A 20,126-nucleotide genomic window follows, 5' to 3' on the forward strand; every position below is an offset into this window, starting at 1 on the left:
GACATTATAACTAATGTCACAGAAATAAAAGCAATTATGAGGGATTATTATGATCAGTTATACACCAACAGACTGGATAACCTAGAAGGAATGGATACATTCCTAGAAACATACAACCAGCTCAGACTGAATCATGAAGAAATAAAAGAATCTTAACAGACCTAGAGCTAGAAAGGAGATAGAATCAGTAATCAAGTACTTTCCAACAAATAAAATCTCAGCAAAAAATGGCTTCAAGGGAGAATTCTACCAAGCATTTAAAGAATTAACACCAATCCTCCTCAAATACTTCCAAAAACTGCAGAGGAGGGTACCTTTCCAGGCTCGTTCTATGAGACCAGCATGTCCCCATACCAAAGCCAGACAAAAATACTATAAGAAAAGAAAACTACAGACCAATATCCCTTATGAACATTGTGCAAAAATCCTCAACAACATACTAGCAAACCAAATTTAATAGTACATTAAAAAGATTACACACCATTAAAAGTGAGATTTATCCTTGGAATTCAAGGATGGTTCAACATATAAAAATCAATGTGCTACATCACATTAACAGAATGAAGGGGGAAAAAAATCCCTCTTGGTCATCGCAAGTAATGCAGAGAAATCATTTCACAAAATACAACACCATTTCATGGGGGAAAAAAAAAGACTCTAAACAAATCAGAAATAGAAGGAAACTACCTCAACATAAGAAAGGCCTTATATAAAAAGCCTATAGCTGACATCATCCTCAACAGTGAGAAAGTGGAAGATTTTCTTCTCGGATCAGGAAGAAGGGCAAGGATGTCCACTTTCACTGTTTTTATTCAGCAAAGTACAAAAAGGCCTACCCAGAGAAATTATCAAGAAAAAGAAATAAATACATCCAAACTGGATAGAAGTAAAATTATATCTGTTCACAGATGGCATGATTTTATATGTAGAAAACCCTAAAGATTCCATAAAAATACCGTTAGAACTAATAAATAAACTCAACAAAGTAGCAAGATAAAATATCAACACAGAAAAATCAGTTGCAATTCTATGCACTAATATTGCACAATCCAAAAAGGAAATTAAGATCACAATCCCATTTACAATAGCATCAAAAAGGATAAATTACTTAGGAAAAAAATTAACCAAGGATGTAAAAGACCTGTATATTGTAAGCTATAAAACACTGCTGAAAAAATTTTAAAAAGATGGAAATAAATGGGAAAGATATCTTGTATTCACAGATTAGAAGACTTAATAGTTAAAATATCCATGCCATCCAAAGTAATCTACAAATTCAATGAAATCCCTGTTAAAATCTCAATGACATGTTTTGTAGAAATAGAAAAAAAGTCATCCTAATTCATGAAACCTCAAGGGATTCCAAATAGCCAAAACAATCTTGAAAAAGAACAAAGTTGGAGGCCTCACATTTCTTGATTCCAGAACATATTACAGAAAGCTATAATAATCAAAAGGCTGTGGTACTGACATAAAGAAAAACATGATCAGTGGAACAGAATAAAGAGCTCAGAAATAAACTCCTATGTAGGTATAAGGTCAAATGATCTTCATCTAAGCTGCCAAGATCTCATCATGAAGAAAAGTACAGTCTCTTCAACAAGTGGTTCTGGGAAAACTGGATATTCACAGGTAAAAGAATGAAGTTGGACCCTTAACTTATACTATATATAAAAATTAACTCAAAACAAAATAGATTAAAGACCTAAACAGATGACCAAAAACTATAAAATTCCTAGAAGAAAATATAGGGGGAGAGCTTCATGACACAGGATTTGGCAACATTTTCTTGGAAGTGACACCAGAAGCACAGACAAAAATGCAGGGGCGCCTGGGTGGCTCAGTGGGTTAAGGCCTCTGCCTTCGGCCCAGGTCGTGGTCCCAGCGTCCTGGGATCGAGCCCCACATCGGGCTCTTTGCTCAGCAGGGAGCCTGCTTCCTCCTCTGCTCTCTCTCTCTCTCTCTCTCTCTGCCTAACTGAGATCTCTGCTTGGCAAATAAATTAAAAAAAAAAAAAAAGGGACGCCTGGGTGGCTCAGTTGGTTAAGCAGCTGCCTTCGGCTCAGGTCATGATCCCAGCGTCCTGGGATCGAGTCCCACATCGGGCTCCTTGCTCCGCAAGGGAGCCTGCTTCTCCCTCTGACTCTGCCTGCCACTCTGCCTGTGCGCGTGCTCGCTCTCTCTCTCTCTCTCTGACAAATAAATAAAATCTAAAAAAAAAAAAAAAATGCAAACATAGACAAATGGGACTACCTCAAACTTAAAACCTCTGCATCAAAGGAAACTATCAAGAGAGTATAAAGGCAACCTTTTGAGTGAAAGAATGTTCCTGAAAATCATCTATCTGCTAAGTGGTTAAAATATATAAATAACTCCTATATCTCAAAAACAACAACAAATAACCCATTAAAAAATGAGCAAAGAACTTTAGAATAAACATTTTCCCAAAGAAGACATATTCATGGCCAACAAGCATGGGAAAGGGTCTTTAACATTATTGATCCTTATGGAAAATGCAAATAAAACCACAAGGAGATATTTCATACCCACTAGACCACCAGGATGACTTTAGTTACTAAAAAAAAGAAAAGTAAATTAACAAGTGTTGGCAAGGATATGGAGAAACAAGAACCCTCATACCTTGCTGGAAAAAATGTAAAATGGTATAGTTGCTGTGAAAAAGTCTGGTGTTCCTCAATAAGTTAAGCCTAATATTACTCTATGGCTTAGCAAATCCACTCTTAGATATGTTCCCAAGAGAAATGAAAACACAGGTCCAAACAGAAATTTCTACATGAATGTATATTACAGCATTGTTCTCAATAGCCCAAGGCAGAAACGACCCAAATACCCACCAGTGGACCGCTGGATAAACAAGCTGGTACATACATACAATGGATCCATACTGAAGCATAAAAGAAGACTATGTATGTTACAACTTGGAATCATAAAGTTTTTACACAAAGGAAGTAAAAGAAGGCAGACACAAAATGTCACATATTGTATGATTCATCTGGTATATATCCAGGAGAGGCAAATATATACACACAGAGAAAGCAGAATAGTGGTACCCAGAGGAGGAGAGAGTTGTGGGGAAGGATTACTTAATGGGTACAAGGTATCTTTCCTGAGGTGATAAAATTTTGAAACTAGAGGGAGGTGGTGGTTTGCATAACATTTTGAATAAATAGCATAGAACTGTATACTTTAAAACAGTTAATTGTAGGTTATGTGAATTTCACCAAAACAAAGTGAAGAGAAACTGGCTTACTTTTCTTTTTCCTCTTGAGATAATGCTCGCCAAACAATTTTATTCAAGCGCCTGTTAAAAAAAAAACAAAAACAAACAGTAATATTTAGTAGCAGTAGTTCATTTCATGGCAAAAGTCTGATCCCAGGCTCTGAAGGGCACTGAGGGCAGAGCCCAAGCCAAGGGACACCTGCACTGGACCACATCACTACCGTTTGCTTAAAGATACTGGATAGGAGTGTCTGCCTCCCTCAGCATCACTGCAGAAACCTCATGGCTCTGTAGCAGTCCTGTTAAATATTAAAGGAGGGCACCGCTGCCAGCTCTGTCAGGTAAAACCTGGGCTAAGAAATGGCAGTAAGCAAAACAGTTGTCATTTTTTTTGCATGAAGTCTCTACACACCCACTGATTTTCTTCCTGTGGAAAAAGTACTACTGTGCCCTTAGTTTACTTTCTAGAGACATTCTTCTAGACCTGGATTTTCAGAGCAACGAGGGTGAAGAGGGTCATAAATAATAGGACCAAGACACATTTTAGAGATCAACCGGTCTGACCTGCTTGTTTTCCAAACAAGGTCACTGAGAGGGGCAAGAAGATGAAGTGCTTTGCTCACTTATCACAGCCTGGTGGTGGTGGCAGTGCTGAGACTTTCTGAAGCTCATCACTGAACATGTCGGTAGAGAGAGGAAAGGAGGAGGCGGAAGCCAGTGGTTTCTATGGGGTAGACGCAGCTCCTTTTCTGTTACAAATCAGTGAGGCTTCTTTTGGATGTGCCAGCCCCACTCTGTTCCCCCATTCTGTACCGCTACATCATTACCCAAAGTGGGCTTCCTAGAGTGCAGGGCATAGAACACTGGCTCTGGGGGACTGGGAGCTGGTGTTCCATGAAAAACAAAACAAAACAAAACAAAAAAACCAAGCTTCAGTAAAATGAAGTGGGAGAATACTGCCCCTCTCCAGGAGGCATTCTCTAACCACTGGACCCAGCATCAGCGACACAGGGCTCTGAGAACACTTTGGGGGGTGCTACCCTGCCTGACCTCCCTTCCCAAGCCTGGTGAGACCACAGCAAGGGGGTCTGGCATGCAGTGAAGAGCACAGGCTCTGGAGCCAGACTGCCTGAACCCAAAGCTCAGTTGGCTTCTCCACTTATTAGCTGTGAGACTTTGGGCCAGCAGCCAACTTCTCTGTAGAATGTGGGTAATAATGGTACCTCCCTCCTAGAGTCGCCGTGAGGGCTCAGCGAGCTAGTGTGGCACAGCACACAGAACCTGTCTGATACAGTCAAATGCTCTGCACGTGATATGAACAGTCGGGAAGTAGGCAATACGCCAGCAAAGTGCTGCTGTCTCACCTGGAGGCTTTGAGCTCCTTAGGGCCTATATGGAAACTAGGTTTTTTTTTTTTTTTTTTTTTTAAATTATGTGGTTCATATATCAATAAGCAGGGCTTGTAAGACCTGTTTAAAGGATTCACAGGATGCAGTTTTGGCTCTGTGTATGTGCTTCTCTGAAAACAAAAAAACAAACCAAAAAAACCAACCACAACCTCATTTTAAAATCCCCTTAAAACTAAACCTGGAAAGTAGAGGCAGTATATATATAATAAGGAGGCTGGGAGTGACACCAAAGGCTTTGGAGCCACATGGCTCTGGGTTCAAATCCCAATGCCTTTACTTTGCTGCTGTGTGATCCTGTGTTACATAACTTTTTGAAACTCTGTTTTCTTATCACTGAAACAAGGATAACAACACCTACCTTGGTGCTGGGAGGATTGAGATGTACATATAAATGACCAGGAATAACTCAGTGTTTATTCCCTCCAGGTTCTGAAGATGGGGAAGGCTTGGAAACTGAGGTCTAATTAGCTAGCACACACCACTAATTTTAATTCAATCCTTTAGAAAATATTTCTCTAAGAGCACACTTACATAACTTCTGTTATTCCCCCTATTTTCCAACTATACTTCCAACTCGCAAGAAAAAGTGGGTGGGTGTGAACTGAGGGCAGGTAAGGGTGTTGATCCTGGCTCCACTGACTGGCCACAAAAGGCGTGGAATGAGGGCCGTCCCTGCAGGATGCCAAAGGCTATGGGACATGAGGGTTTCTCTGAGGCTGGTCCACTCCTTGATTCAGGGATTTTACTAGCCATAGTGTTCCTCTTCTTTTTGTTTAAGGAAGAGTGAAATTTGGTTGAGCCCTGGAACCCTGACTGAAATTTGGTCAGCCCCGGAACCCTGACTCAAAGTTTATACTCAGACATACAAAGTCAGAATTTCTATCCTGATTCATGAAATATTGAAGCAGAAGGACTCCACACACAGCCAGTTAAGTGTGACCAACATAGCTAGCTTATGTCACTATTTTGGCCAAAGGGCTGTGAACTTCCCAATTGTCTGGTCATCGTTAACCATACACATTCAGGGTTATATCTGGCTTACTTGTATGTGTATCTTTAGAAAGGTGGAGCAAGATGGAAAAGGGAATTGATGCTTATGCCAACAGAATTCTTAAAGACTACTGAATGCAAAAGATCAGGAAGGTTTGTCCTGTATAATACTATGTTAATATTAGTATTATTAAATAATTATATTAAATATTCACTTAATATTAACAACACATTAATATCATATATTAATTCAATGATATTGAAATTTAAATAATATTAATATTAGAATTAATGTTACTATTAATAACAGCAATATGCATTTCTCTAAGTGCCCTAAAAGGCTTTTCCAGATTCACTCATTGGAAGTAAGAAGTGGGCCAAATCACTTGCTATGTCTGTATTTTGATTTTGCTATTAGGGAAGGAGGGATCCCTGTCTTTAGAAAGGGAAAGGGTTCATATAGGCAGAAGAGCTATGTGATTATTATATTCCCGTATTTATGGTTATTTGGGGATCAGCAGATTCAGGGAATGAAAGGGTAAGTAATTAACATTAATTGCTCTTTATATATAATTTACATAACCCTCAAAACTGCCTTGCGAGATTTTGTAAATAAGGAATCTGAAGCTTTCAATTGTTACGTGATGTGCCATGTAGATGTCAGAGTCAAAAATGAAGCTCAGAATTGGGACCTAAAAGCCCTACCTTGTCGTCCTGCACCAGGCTTTCACAAACCAGGTAATTCTAGAACCCAAATATTTGACTGAGTAAAGCATATTCCATTATAACATGAAAGATATACTTTGAATAACTGTATTTGATAAATTTTAATAACTAAATGTGAATTAGATCAGATTCAAATTAAATTCCAATAGTCAAATACACACATAGCAACACCTCCTAGGTAGAGAAGACAAGGGAGAGCAAGGCTGCTAAGCTCCGGCCCTTGAAAGCTGACATCCTTATATAGGAGACACAAGCCTGTGCAGAAGCTTTGAGCCCTCTGAGGGCCATAGGCAGGGTGTGTGGTGGAGTCATTGGGGAAAGGCCTCTGAACGGAGGGCCACTGGAGCTTAGGCAAGACAGGAATGAAAGAGGACAGCTGGAGGACAGGAAGAGGGCAGCATTGCTGGAAGGCAAGGGGGGAAGGCCTGCCTGTTGCAGAAGGAGAGGCAGAGTGGAGGGACAGCCCCCGTGTGTGGGAGACATGGGGAAATCTACAGAGCAAAGCCTCAGGCCCACAGACAAGAGAGCCTTGCCTTGCGTAGTTCATGGTGTCTGCAAGAGAAAGGGAGGGCAGACAAAGGCTCAGAGAAGTCCTGAGGAGCCTGGAGGCAGCTGAAGGAGCTTGTATAAGCCTCCATTCTTAGGTGAGGGCAGATCTGAAAGGAGATCTGCAGAGGCCTGTGATGGGCATGGTGGGGAAACGCCAGCATCTAGACCGGACTGTGCAACCCATGTGGCAGAAAGTTTTAAGAGTAAAACTTTCACTGGAGCCAACTTGATCATCCTTCCAAAATATGGGAAAAAATGATTTACGTAGTAGGAGACACTCAGGTTATCTCCACTATTTCACTGTTGTGGCATTTCATTAGTCACTTTACAAAATCTGTGCTGAAATGACTGAATTCACTCTGTTAAAGGGAAAGCTTTTTCTTTTTTTAAGATTTTATTTATTTATTTGACACAGAGAGAGCGATTACAAGCAGGCAGAGAGGCAGGCAGAGAGAGCAAACAGGCTCGATCCCAGGATCCTGAGATCATAACCTGAGCCGAAGGCAGAGGCTTAACCCACTGAGCCACCCAGGTGCCCTTAGAGGGAAAACTTTAAAGATCTCAGGGAAACTTGAGATTTCTACAGATTTTGGAAAGGGCAGATGGTTTCTTCAAAACTCTGTTGGAATTCTTTGGGTCCTGTGTTTCATGCATGCCTGGCACTGAGGAAACCCCTGTTTGTGGCTGCTACGGCTATATTCCTTCAGGGCAATTACTAAGTAGCTGATCCAGACAAAGAAAAAAAAATTTAAGCTAAAAACAAGAGAAAATAAGCACAAACAAACTCCAAAGCTCTTAAAGAGCAGCTGGGACTAATACTCACTTTTCATAGCTCTTAATGGCCTGTTCCACTTTTTGCTTGTAGATATTGAGCTTGACTCCTTGGGGGTTAATTAATGTCATCTTATTGGTGTCATTGCACACATGTGCCAGAGGAAACACCTGCACAGCAATACCAAAGGAAAGCATCATTTGATAGGTTAACAACTGCCTCCGAAAATGGATCTACAGTGCAATACAGCATGTTTTTCTGACTATAGAATCAATAGAATTATAGAAAAATTAGAGAATACAGATAATGATAAAGAAAACAGTTAGACTCTGAGATATCATCGCTAATCTTTTTCTTCCAATTTTAAAACTCTATCAAGCACACACACAAAACAACAGCTTCAGGAAACTCTAGTCAGAATCAAGTACCATCTTTGTAAGCCCCTGTCAAACTGATGAGAGTGAGTAATTTTTAAGAGAAAGGATCCCCTTGTTGCTACTTTGTAAATTACTACTTGGGTTAAACATCCTCCTCATATATTTATTTCACATTTTATTTTCTCTTGAAAATATCTAATTACATTTAACATCTTTGGACTATTTTCCTTGTCAATTTATAAGAGATTCTTAGAAAAGTCTGAGAAGCCTCAGTGATCACATTCTATAAGAACAGCAGACTATGAGAAAGAGAGGCCTTCCTTTTTAGTCTTTTTGTTTGCACCTGGTGCTTACTTTTGGGTTTCGGTATGCCTATGATTCCAAGCCATCTTCTTAATACCTATACTATATACTTACCTCTTTGCATGTTACTTCTCTCTCCTTAGTAGAATGTAAGCTCTATCAGAGCAGAAACTTTATTTTATTTACTACTATATTCCCATTACCTAGAATACTGGCTGGCACATAGTGTGCCCTCAACAAATATTTGTTGATAAATGAATAAATATTCATTTAAAAAGTATATTCCATATTTTAATATTTTTTTAAAGATTTATTTATCAGAGAGAGGGGGGGAGAGAGCGAGCACAGGCAGATAGAATGGCAGGCAGAGGCAGAGGGAGAAGCAGGCTCCCTGCTGAGCAAGGAGCCCGATGTGGGACTCGATCCCAGGACGCTGGGATCATGACCTGAGCCGAAGGCAGCTGCTTAACCAACTGAGCCACCCAGGCATCCCCCATATTTTAATATTTAAACAAAAAAGAAAAGTCTAACTAACAGAATGCCAAGCTATAATATTGTTTCAAAATTATATATGATTCCAACTATAAGCACCATGTAGGCATTTTGAAAATGTGGAGAATTGCTTCTAAGAAGTAAAATTTTACTTTCAATCAAGATGATATAAGTCATGCTTTTATGTTCCCTCTTATATCCAAAATTAAACAAAAATTATATTGTTATTGCCTAAGAAAAAAATGCAGAGAAAGGAAAGGAGGAAGGAAAGAAAAAGGTCAGATGCATGGCCCATAAATTTCTAGGTAACAAAAGTTGAATGGGACTGGGAACAAGTGAGCAGGGCTTAAGTTGTGGAATTGCTGACTCTTTGTCAAAAGATAGCAGGGCCATGGGAGCACAACTCCTGGACAGCAAGTGGAACTACAAGTGTCTGTAAGATGAAGGCTCAAGTCAGGCTCAGGGCCTGAAGCCAGTGTTGGGCTGAGGGTCTCGCACCCCTTGAAAAAGGTTCTGCCAAGTGAGAGAGGACACTGATGGTGCCTTACCACCAACAACTATACCAAGCCACCTGCCGAATCTATCACATTCCAGTATCACTGAGGAACAAGAGCTCTAAACACCAGTGAGGAGGTGTACCAGAGGATGGCAACTGGAAAGAAGAAGAAAATACAGATTAAAAAAATCCTGCTAATCTATGTTAAATTTCCAAAATCTACAATGAAAAAAATATATACATGATGACTGAGAAAATCAACAATAAGAATGTCAATTCGCTTGAGAAGAAATTAATCTTATAAGCCATCTAACAATGATTTATAGTAATTATAATTAATTATGATTAGGTTGTTCAAAGAAGTAACAGCTGTGTAAAAGTACAAAAACATACAGAAGTACCAAAAGAAAAAATGGACAGGAAAAAGAATACTTCAAGTAAAACAACCTATCTTGGAAGACAAGGACATTGAAATGATGGCTACATATACTAATTTTGTAATTTAAATGTCAAGACCAAAACAAACAAGAAAATAGGCAAAGACTCAGAAAACTTAAGAGAAAGAAATGAAGAGGCTGTGAAATCGAACCTCATTAATTGTCGGACACAGGAATTCAGCATGTGGCTTCTAGAACAACTTTTGTCAAAAGGAAGGGGCCAGAGCAGTAGGTCGAAAGGTGAGTTAGCTAGGCTTTGAATACTGAATGAAGCTTGCAGTAATGGGGGAAAAAAAACCACCACAACTCTCAAAATAGACCTACATATCACAAAAACTTTCAAGAGGAAAAAGAAATAAATCTCCACAAAATCAAAGACCTTCATATTTTTATCACCCCTGGAAAAAATACCCCCCTAGAAGTCTATAAATAGCTCTCCAGGTTTGCCAACATATGGCCCAACTGCAAATCAAACCCTAAAATATTTAGCAACATGACAACATTTATATTGATGTTCTACTTCCCTCTTTTGTGGTTTTAGATCTCAGGCTTTGCATGGCCATCATGTACTTCAGTGTGGTAGTAGTTCAAATTTGGCTCTGTGCACCCACTCTCATTCCTTTCTGCATGCAGATTTAGGGAAAGACAAAGTCATACTCCACACCTTCAGTCTATGGTCTTAGTTTTTACAACATGGTGGTCACATGGTGGTGCCATGGGATATTCTCTTTATGATGTCAAATGTAGAGTGACTATGAGGTCGTAAGGGGCATTCTGATAGGACTTGAGGGATCGGAACCATGGTCACCCAGCTTCTGCAAGGAAGCATGGGGAGGGGGAGGAGGGTGCAGTTAATGAAGAAACTGACAGCTCTGTTTGAAAGGGAATAAAACCTGATCACAACTCCTTTGAAAATGATTTACTTATTACCTCTCATAATGAAAATCAAGGGACCATCTTAGACAAAATTTTACAACAAAAAAGAGCTTCAAGCTTACCTACTTCAATTCTCCTGAGATTAACCTAAAAGAAGCCTTGCCAAATTGATATTAATAATCATACCCTAAAAAAAGTTAAAAAAAAACTTAAAAAAATAATTAAAAAATAATCATAACCTGTGGGGAAAGATTTTAACTATGAGAAAGGGAGGGAAGGTTGGGGTAGAAATGGAGACAGAAAAAAGAGAGAGAGTCAGCAACCAAAAAGAAGGAAGAAATTGCTAGAATTCATGTACAGTTAATTTGGTTTAGACCTGTAAGCAACCATTGTATTTTTGTTTATAAATTTTTTATTTTTTATAATCATATATTTTTAGTCCCCAGGGGTACAGGTCTGTGAATCACCAGGTTTACACGCCTCACAGCACTCACCAAAGCACACACCCTCCCCAATGTCCATAATCCCACCCCCTTCTCCCAAACCCCCTCCCCACAACAACCCACAGTTTGTTTTGTGAGATTAAGAGTCACTTATGGTTTGTCTCCCTCCCAATCCCATCTTGTTTCATCTATTCTTCTCCTAACCACTTAAGCCCCCATGTTGCATCACTACTTCCTCATATCAGGGAGATCATATGATAGTTGTCTTTCTCTGCTTGACTTATTTCACTAAGCATGATACGCTCTAGTTCCATCCATGTTGTTGCAAATGGCAAGATTTCATTTCTTTTGATGGCTGCATAGTATTCCATTGTGTATATATACCACATCTTCTTGATCCATTCATCTGTTGATGGACATCTAGGTTCTTTCCATAGTTTGGCTATTGTGGACATTGCTGCTATAAACATTCGGGTGCACGTGCCCCTTTGGATCACTACGTTTGTATCTTTAGGGTAAATACCCAATAGTGCAATTGCTGGGTCATAGGGCAGTTCTATTTTCAACATTTTGAGGAACCTCCATGCTGTTTTCCAGAGTGGCTGCACCAGCTTGCATTCCCACCAACAGTGTAGGAGGGTTCCCCTTTCTCCGCATCCTCGCCAGCATCTGTCATTTCCTGACTTGTTGATTTTAGCCATTCTGACTGGTGTGAGGTGATATCTCATTGTGGTTTTGATTTGTATTTCCCTGATGCCGAGTGATATGGAACACTTTTTCATGTGTCTGTTGGCCATCTGGATGTCTTCTTTGCAGAAATGTCTGCTCATGTCCTCTGCCCATTTCGTGATTGGATTATTTGTTCTTTGGGTGTTGAGTTTGCTAAGTTCTTTATAGATTCTGGACACTAGTCCTTTATCTGATATGTCGTTTGCAAATATCTTCTCCCATTCTGTCAGTTGTCTTTTGATTTTGTTAACTGTTTCCTTTGCTGTGCAAAAGCTTTTGATCTTGATGAAATCCCAATAGTTCATTTTTTCCCTTGCTTCCCTTGCCTTTTGCGTTGTTCCTAGGAAGATGTTGCTGCGGCAGAGGTTGAAGAGGTTGCTGCCTGTGTTCTCTTCAAGGATTTTGATGGATTCCTTTCGCACATTGAGGTCCTTCATCTATTTTGAGTCTATTTTTGTGTGTGGTGTAAGGAAGTGGTCCAATTTCATTTTTCTGCATGTGGCTGTCCAATTTTCCCAGCACCATTTACTGAAGAGGCTGTCTTTTTTCCATTGGACATTCTTTCCTGCTTTGTCGAAGATTAGTTGACTGTAGAGTTGAGGGTCTATTTCTGGGCTCTCTATTCTGTTCCATTGATCTATGTGTCTGTTTTTGTGCCAGTACCATGCTGTCTTGATGATGACAGCTTTGTAATAGAGCTTGAAGTCTGGAATTGTGATGCCACCAACGTTGGCTTTCTTTTTCAATATCCCTTTGGCTATTTGAGGTCTTTTCTGGTTCCATATAAATTTTAGCATTATTTGTTCCATTTCTTTGAAAAAGATGGATGGTACTTTGATAGGAATTGCATTAAATGTGTAGATTGCTTTAGGTAGCATAGACATTTTCACAATATTTATTCTTCCAATCCAGGAGCATGGAACATTTTTCCATTTCTTTGTGTCTTCCTCAATTTCTTTCATGAGTACTTTATAGTTTTCTGAGTATAGATTCTGTGTCTCTTTGGTTAGGTTTATTCCTAGGTATCTTATGGTTTTGGATGCAATTGTAAATGGGATTGACTCCTTAATTTCTCTTTCTTCTGTCTTGCTGTTGGTGTAGAGAAATGCAACTGATTTCTGTGCATTGATTTTATATCCTGACACTTTACTGAATTCCTGTATAAGTTCTAGCAGGTTTGGAGTGGAGTCTTTTGGGTTTTCCACATATAGTATCATATCATCTGCGAAGAGTGATAATTTGACTTCTTCTTTGCCGATTTGGATGCCTTTAATTTCCTTTTGTTGTCTGATTGCTGAGGCTAGGACCTCTAGTACTATGTTGAATAGCAGTGGTGATAATGGACATCCCTGCCGTGTTCCCGACCTTAGTGGAAAAGCTTTCAGTTTTTCTCCATTGAGAATGATATTTGCGGTGGGTTTTTCATAGATGGCTTTGATGATATTGAGGTATGTGCCCTCCATCCCTACACTTTGAAGAGTTTTGATCAGGAAGGGATGCTGTACTTTGTCAAATGCTTTTTCAGCATACATTGTATTTAAGAATAGTTTTGTCAATAATGGTAATAGTGTTTATCCTTTACTCTCTGCCAAGCATTAACCACTCTCTACATATTTTCTCACTCAGTCCCTATATTAATATATACACTGAATTGCAGGTTTTGTTATATGCCTTTCCTTTCTACTAAACTCTGTTCTTTATTCCTTTCAAAAAAAACCTACCAGTTTTCTAGCATAATACATGTACAAAGTAACCATTTTTTGAATATTTGAAAACTAAAACTATATATAAATTTAAAAAATGGTCAAGGCTCAAAAAATGTTTTATCTATATTATATAATATAATGAAGTCTGGATTCCCCCAAATTTGAGTTCTTGGTAATTCAGTCATAAAATGAATGTAACTTTGCTATTTTTTAAGAGGTATTTGCTAGAAATATGAACAAAGTGAACAAGAAATTTAGGTTCTATAATAAACTATTCTGAAACAATAGAAGAATAGAAAATTAAAATGAAATACCATTCCACACAGTAATAGGTAAAGTTTTTTTTTTTTAATGTACTGCTTTTTTTAAAAAAAAGATTTTATTTATTTCTTTGATAGAAAGCATGGTAAAGTGGCAGGTAGAGGGAGAGAGAAGCAGGCTCTCTCTGAGCAGGGAGCCCCATGTAGAGCTCGATCCCAGGACCATGAGATCATGACCAGAGCCAAAGGAGCCACTTAACTAGCTCAGCCACCCAGGTGCCCCTTAATGTACTGCTCCTAAGTGATAAATATGTAGGTAAATAGGCATTGTTAAAATTCAAAGTAAAGTGTGCATTAATGGGGAAAATAATTTAAATAAGTTGCAGTCGTTCATATTATTGAATATTAGTGCAGCCATTAAAAATTCATCCAAATGTGGTCATTACAAGAGACTATGTTCATAACATAAGCTAAATGAAGGAAGCAGAAGACAGAACTATATGCACAGGTATTCGTTGTTAAAGTCACACTATAGGTAAAGTTCCTCCTGACAACATCGTGTTTATCCTCAACCCCACATTTTGAAAATGAGAACATAGTATGAAATGGGTGTTTATATAATTATTGTTCAATTCTGGCTGAGTTCACCAATTTCACTTTTTTCACCTTAATCAGCTCTTCCAACAAATATCCCAGAGCTTGCTGCCAGACTGGCCAAGGAGAGGACTGAAGGGATGTGCATGACAAAAACACCAAAGCTGCACAAATCCTGCATGGGTAACTCTGAACACAGACACGTGGGTTTATGGCAGTGCAGATGCACAAACTGCTGAGGGTAGAAGCTTTAATGTCTGCTTTCAAACTGGAACGTCTCCAGTCTCCAAAGATCAAATGAAAGCAGGATCACAGAATTAACTGGCAAAAGAGGAGCATGTCAACAAGATCTTCCATAAACCCAAGAAAATATGTTACTTACTACAAGGTAGACTATGTCCCACATTTTTCATACTAACTTTTAGAAAAGATTGTTCTTTTCAATTTAGTGAACATTTTCATTGGCAAAGAAGATAAACGTCTGTTGACCTGCAACAATGTTCAAAGTAGACTGTTGAGCAAAAATGAAGGCACAAAACTGTATATTCAGTTTGACATCATTTTGGTAAAACAAAAACAAAAAACAAAGGATACACATATATAGAAAAAGGTCTGGTCATAAAACCATCAAATGATTCTTTAGTGGTAGAGTTGTAACTCTACTATTTCCTTTTCATTTATCTGATTTGCTAATTTTTATACACAGTGAATATATATAGCTTTTGTAATAACTGTCCTTTTTAAATTAAAAATTAATTTTTAATTAAGATGAAACTTATCACATAATTTTATGTTCAATGCTACTATATATGATAGCAACAAAATGCCTGCCCTTACACCATCCCTAACCTCTTTGCACTTGTCAGCTAAATGACAAGATGAATAGCAACTTCACTAAGTTGCTCTAACTTTTACATATGATACTTTGATGAAAGCAAATGCTTTGCTCAAAACCCCTATTAATGGGATTGTGCATTGCCTGTCAGGAGTAAATGATAGAACTAGTAGGCAAGCCCAGTGTATCTGACCACAGAGTTATGTACCTAATGAACCCAGATTAGGGCAAAACAGGAAGCCTTGATGGGATGTTGTTAAAGAACATGATGATGATGTAAACTTTCCAATGATACAGATTAATGTTCCCCAATTATTTTACTTTTCTTTGAAGTGATTGGCAATAAAGAGCTCGGAATTCCAGATTCATCAAATAACTAAAACAATTTTATCCTGTATATGACTTGGCAATGAATTAATTTTTTTGAAAGAGTTAAGGTAAAATTATCTGGTCCACTGGAAACCCAAAGTGCCAGTTAGCATCTTGTAATGAAGAGTTGCTAGGGCAACCTCTCTGCTCAGTACTTCATTTCCAAGGTGACAGATTTGATGCTGGTCCGGGAAACATTGAAAACCAAAACAGCATTGTGTTCCAGAAGAAGAAAGAGCCCATACATAAGTCATGAATGAAACAAAGAGCTGGGGACAAAGCCAAACACTGCTTTATAATTCAGCCCAGACAGATGTGACTGGGCACAGAACATAGGCGTTAAGAGTCAATTAAAATTCTCAGTGCAGTGTGTTAAGATTCAGGTTTGCTTTTCAGCTCCATTCTACTTTTTTGTCTACTTTTTCATGAAACATTAAGCCCAAATGTCAAAAAGCTATACATCCCAATAAGGAGGATGTATTTTTAGGTTATTGTCTTACTATTCTTTCCATTTCTAAGTGAGGGTCTCTTCCAGTCACAGAAAATGTTAAGGAATAAAAGATAAAGGCATGCTTTGATAGTGAAGTTGGAATTTACTGCAGTATACTTCCATCATCCTCATGATGCATGCACTTACTATCAATAATGGAGAAAGGTAAGCACGCTGGATTGTGTGCTACCTACTCACCGGTCTGTGATGAGAATTTACATTGTCACAAAAGGTACCAAGCACAAGAGTCAATGGTGGAATGAAACTGAAAAATGTTGATCCTCACGGCTTAGCTTTGCTTTCTAGAGTCAGAAGACTAGAATGTTTTTCTGAAGAACAGGACCCTCACTATTCTTCTAGTTTCTCCTTCTTAGGAATCACTCCATATTTTTCTCTCTTTCAGCCCCACACTGTTTAGTCCTATCTAACCTGACTTTGAAAATTGCCTTGGCTCCACCCTCATTGTCGCCACCTGGATCAGAGTCACCCAGGCCTTGCCTCCTGACTGACCCTCACCTTCCCAGCCTTAAACCTCTCCAACTACTCTGCACATTGCAACTGAAGCCTAAATTGATCTTCTGCTAAAACCCCTTTGCTTGTCCTCAGGATGACACTCCAACTTCTTAATCAATCAAGGCCCTTCCTTTACTAGTGCTAACTTTCCTCCAGTCACACCAAACATTCTTTAGAATGATAAGCTTTCTTGGATCTTAAACTTCCCCACTTGCTCCCCCACTGCTTAGGACATCCCTCCCCATCTACTCACTTGATAACTCCTTTTCTGCCCCTGGGTCTGAACCCTCAGAGCCAAGCCTGAAGCCTTCTTTGACAACTGAGACTACCTTAGGGGACCTCTCCTGCATCTTCACTAGGCACCTCCCACTTGTCATTAACCAGGACTTATTTTAATTGCTATTCCCTCCATGAGATGGTAAACTGTGTTTGTAGAAACATTGGTTGGTTGTACTCTAGAGATCAACTCGGGCCTGCATACAGTAGGCATGTAATACTTGTTGAATATTTTTAAAATAAAAGTCAATAAAAGTTTATTGAGTGCCTGCAAGTAAGGGCTATTATATATGCATTACTTCTTTTAATTCCATAACAATCTCAGAGTAGGTATATTATTATGTTTACTTCTTCATAATATGAATGGACCAGTGAAGAGAGGACAAGTTGAATAAGATTTTATATCTGCATACTATTTTCAGGGTTCTCAAAGCATTTCTATACTTATAAAACAAATGCTTATCAACAAATATTATATAGTGTTCCTCTTAGGAAAAAGGCTGTTGTGGGGCTCTAACTAGCAGAAATGTAAAACTTATTTGGAAGGTTATTTGATTTCATCTGTCAAAATTTTATTTTTTTCCATTTTACTTCTTTTCAGTGTTCCAAAATTCATTGTTTATGCACCACACCCAGTGCTCCATGCAATACATGCATCCGTCAAAATTTAAAATGTGCACACCCTTTGGGTCTAGCAACACCACTTTGCAGAATCTATCCCCAAAGAGATTTGTTTATGTGCCCAAAAATCTGTGTGCAAGAAAATCTGTTATAGGATTGTTTGTGATATGGAAAAGAAGTATATAGTGTAAATGTCCATTAATGATGGGAAAGAACTGGGAATGAAAGCTATAGCACAGGAAATATAGTGAACAGCATTTTAATAGTACTGGATGGTGACAGAGGGCATTACACTTGTGGTAAGCAGAGCATAACTTACAGAGTTGTTGAACCACTGTGTTGTACAAATGAAACTAATGTAACATGGTGTGTCAACCCTACTTCAATTAAGCAATGAAATGAGGAAGAAATGTGAAACTAGTAAGAAAGAAACAGCCCGTATCTACACGTGTGTAAGTCTCTAAGACCTTACCTTTTTTTTTTTTTTCTTTTCAGCATAACAGTATTCATTGTTTTTGCACCACACCCAGTGCTCCATGCAATCTGTGCCCTCTATAATACCTACCACCTGGCTCCCCCAACCTCCCACCCTCTGTTCCTCCAAAACCCTCAGGTTGTTTTTCAGAGTCCATAGTCTCTCATGGTTCACCTCCCCTTCCAATTTCCCCCAACTCCCTTCTCCTCTAACTCCCCATGTCCTCCATGCTATTTGTTATGCTCCACAAATAAGTGAAACCATATGATAATTGACTCTCTCTGCTTGACTTATTTCACTCAGCATCATCTCTTCCAGTCCCGCTCATGTTGCTACAAAAGTTGGGTATTCATCCTTTCTGATGGAGGCATAATACTCCATAGTGTATATGGACCACATCTTCCTTATCCATTCGTCCATTGAAGGGCATCTTGGTTCTTTCCACAGTTTGGTGACCGTGGTCATTGCTGCTATAAACACTGGAGTACAGAGGGCCCTTCTTTTCACTACATCTGTATCTTTGGGGTAAATACCCAAGAGTGCAATTGCAGGGTCATAGGGAAGTTCTATTTTTAATTTCCTGAGGAATCTCCACACTGTTCTCCAAAGTGGCTGCACCAACTTGCATTCCCACCAACAGTGTAAGAGGGTTCCCCTTACTCCACATCCTCTCCAACACACGTTGTTTCCTGTCTTGCTAATTTTGGCCATTCTAATTGGTATAAGGTGATATCTCAATGTGGTTTTAATTTGAATCTCCCTGATGGCTGGTGATGATGAACATTTTTTCATGTGTCTGATAGCCATTTGTATGTCTTCATTGGAGAAGTGTCTGTTCATATCTTCTGCCCATTTTTTGATATGCTTGTCTGTTTTGTGTGTGTTTAAGTTTGAGTTTGAGAAGTTCTTCATAGATCCTGGATATCAACCTTTTGTCTGTACTGCCATTTGCAAATATCTTCTCCTATTCCATGGGTTGCCTCTTTGTGTTCACTGTTTCCTTTGCTGTGCAGAAGCTTTTGATCTTGAATGAAGTCCCAAAAGTTTATTTTTGCTTTTGTTTCCTTTGCCTTTGGAGACATATCTTGAAAGAAGTTGCTGGGCTGATATCAAAGAGGCCCAAACATATGGGCCTATGTTCTCCTCTAGAATTCTGATGTATAAGACCTTACTTTTTTTTTGAAGTAGGTTTCACACCAGCATGGAGCCCAACATGGGGCCTGAACTCATGACCCAGAGTTTAAGACCTGAGCTGAGATCAAGAGTCAGATACTGGGGGCACCTGGGTAGCTCAGTGGGTTAAAGCCTCAGCCTTCGGCTCAGGTCGTGGTCCCAGGGTCCTGGGATTGAGCCCCGAATTGGGCTCTCTGCTCAGCAGGGAGCCTGCTTCCTCCTCCCTCTCTATCTCTGCCTGCCTCTCCGCCTACTAGTGATCTCTGCCTGTCAAAGAAAGAAAGAAAGAAAGAAAGAAAGTTGGACACTTAACTGACTGAGCCACCTGGGTGTCCCGAGACCTTAATTTTTAAAAGATGATTTTCATAAAAGATAATTTATAAAAGATAAAATGGAAAACCATATGGTATCACCTCATTTATATTTATTAAAATTGTTATGCATGTGTGTAGAAATATATATTATTTATACGTACGTATATACACATGAGTGTGTGGGTAGAGAAACAATTGGAAAGATAATCACCAAACTACCCAAAGAGTTTCGTTTGTAGATGAGAGTGGCTGAGAGAGAAATTCCCCCATTTTCCTTTAAAGACTTCTATATGGTCATTCCATACTGAGAATTCATATATTACTTAGCAAATAAAAATAAACCAATAATTAATTAAAATTAGGTTCCCTTTATATTTCACCATTTTATCATTTGTTATAGGTCTGTTCTCTTAACTTTTTTTTTTTTTGTCAGCATAACATTAATATATGTTCAGTTCAAAGTACTACAACAAAAACAGAACCCCCAGGGCACCTGGGTGGCTCAGTGTAGGTTAAGCCTCTGCTTTCAGCTCTGGTCATAATCTTGAGGTCCTGGGATGGAGCCCCGCATCAGTCTCCCTGCTCAGTGGGAGCCTGCTTCTCCCGCCCCCCGCCTGCCTCTCTGCCTACTTGTGATCTCTGTCAAATAAATAAATAAAA

At 39.0% G+C, this 20,126-nt stretch overlaps 1 protein-coding gene across 1 annotated transcript in view; it reads right to left on the reverse strand.

The window, feature by feature from the left end:
• VWA3B (von Willebrand factor A domain containing 3B) overlaps window positions 1–20,126 on the reverse strand; it is a 234,686-nt gene that overhangs the window by 43,237 nt on the left and 171,323 nt on the right. Inside the window, exons 20-21 of the mRNA XM_082746748.1 lie at window positions 7,739–7,857; window positions 3,272–3,322 (exon numbers count right to left, since the gene is read on the reverse strand). Of these exons, the coding sequence (XP_082602874.1) occupies window positions 3,272–3,322; window positions 7,739–7,857 (170 nt within the window). The remainder of the gene's footprint in view (window positions 1–3,271; window positions 3,323–7,738; window positions 7,858–20,126) is intronic.

This window comes from Mustela nivalis (genome assembly GCF_964662115.1).
Source record: "Mustela nivalis genome assembly, chromosome: 8".
Classification (NCBI taxonomy): domain Eukaryota; kingdom Metazoa; phylum Chordata; class Mammalia; order Carnivora; family Mustelidae; genus Mustela; species Mustela nivalis.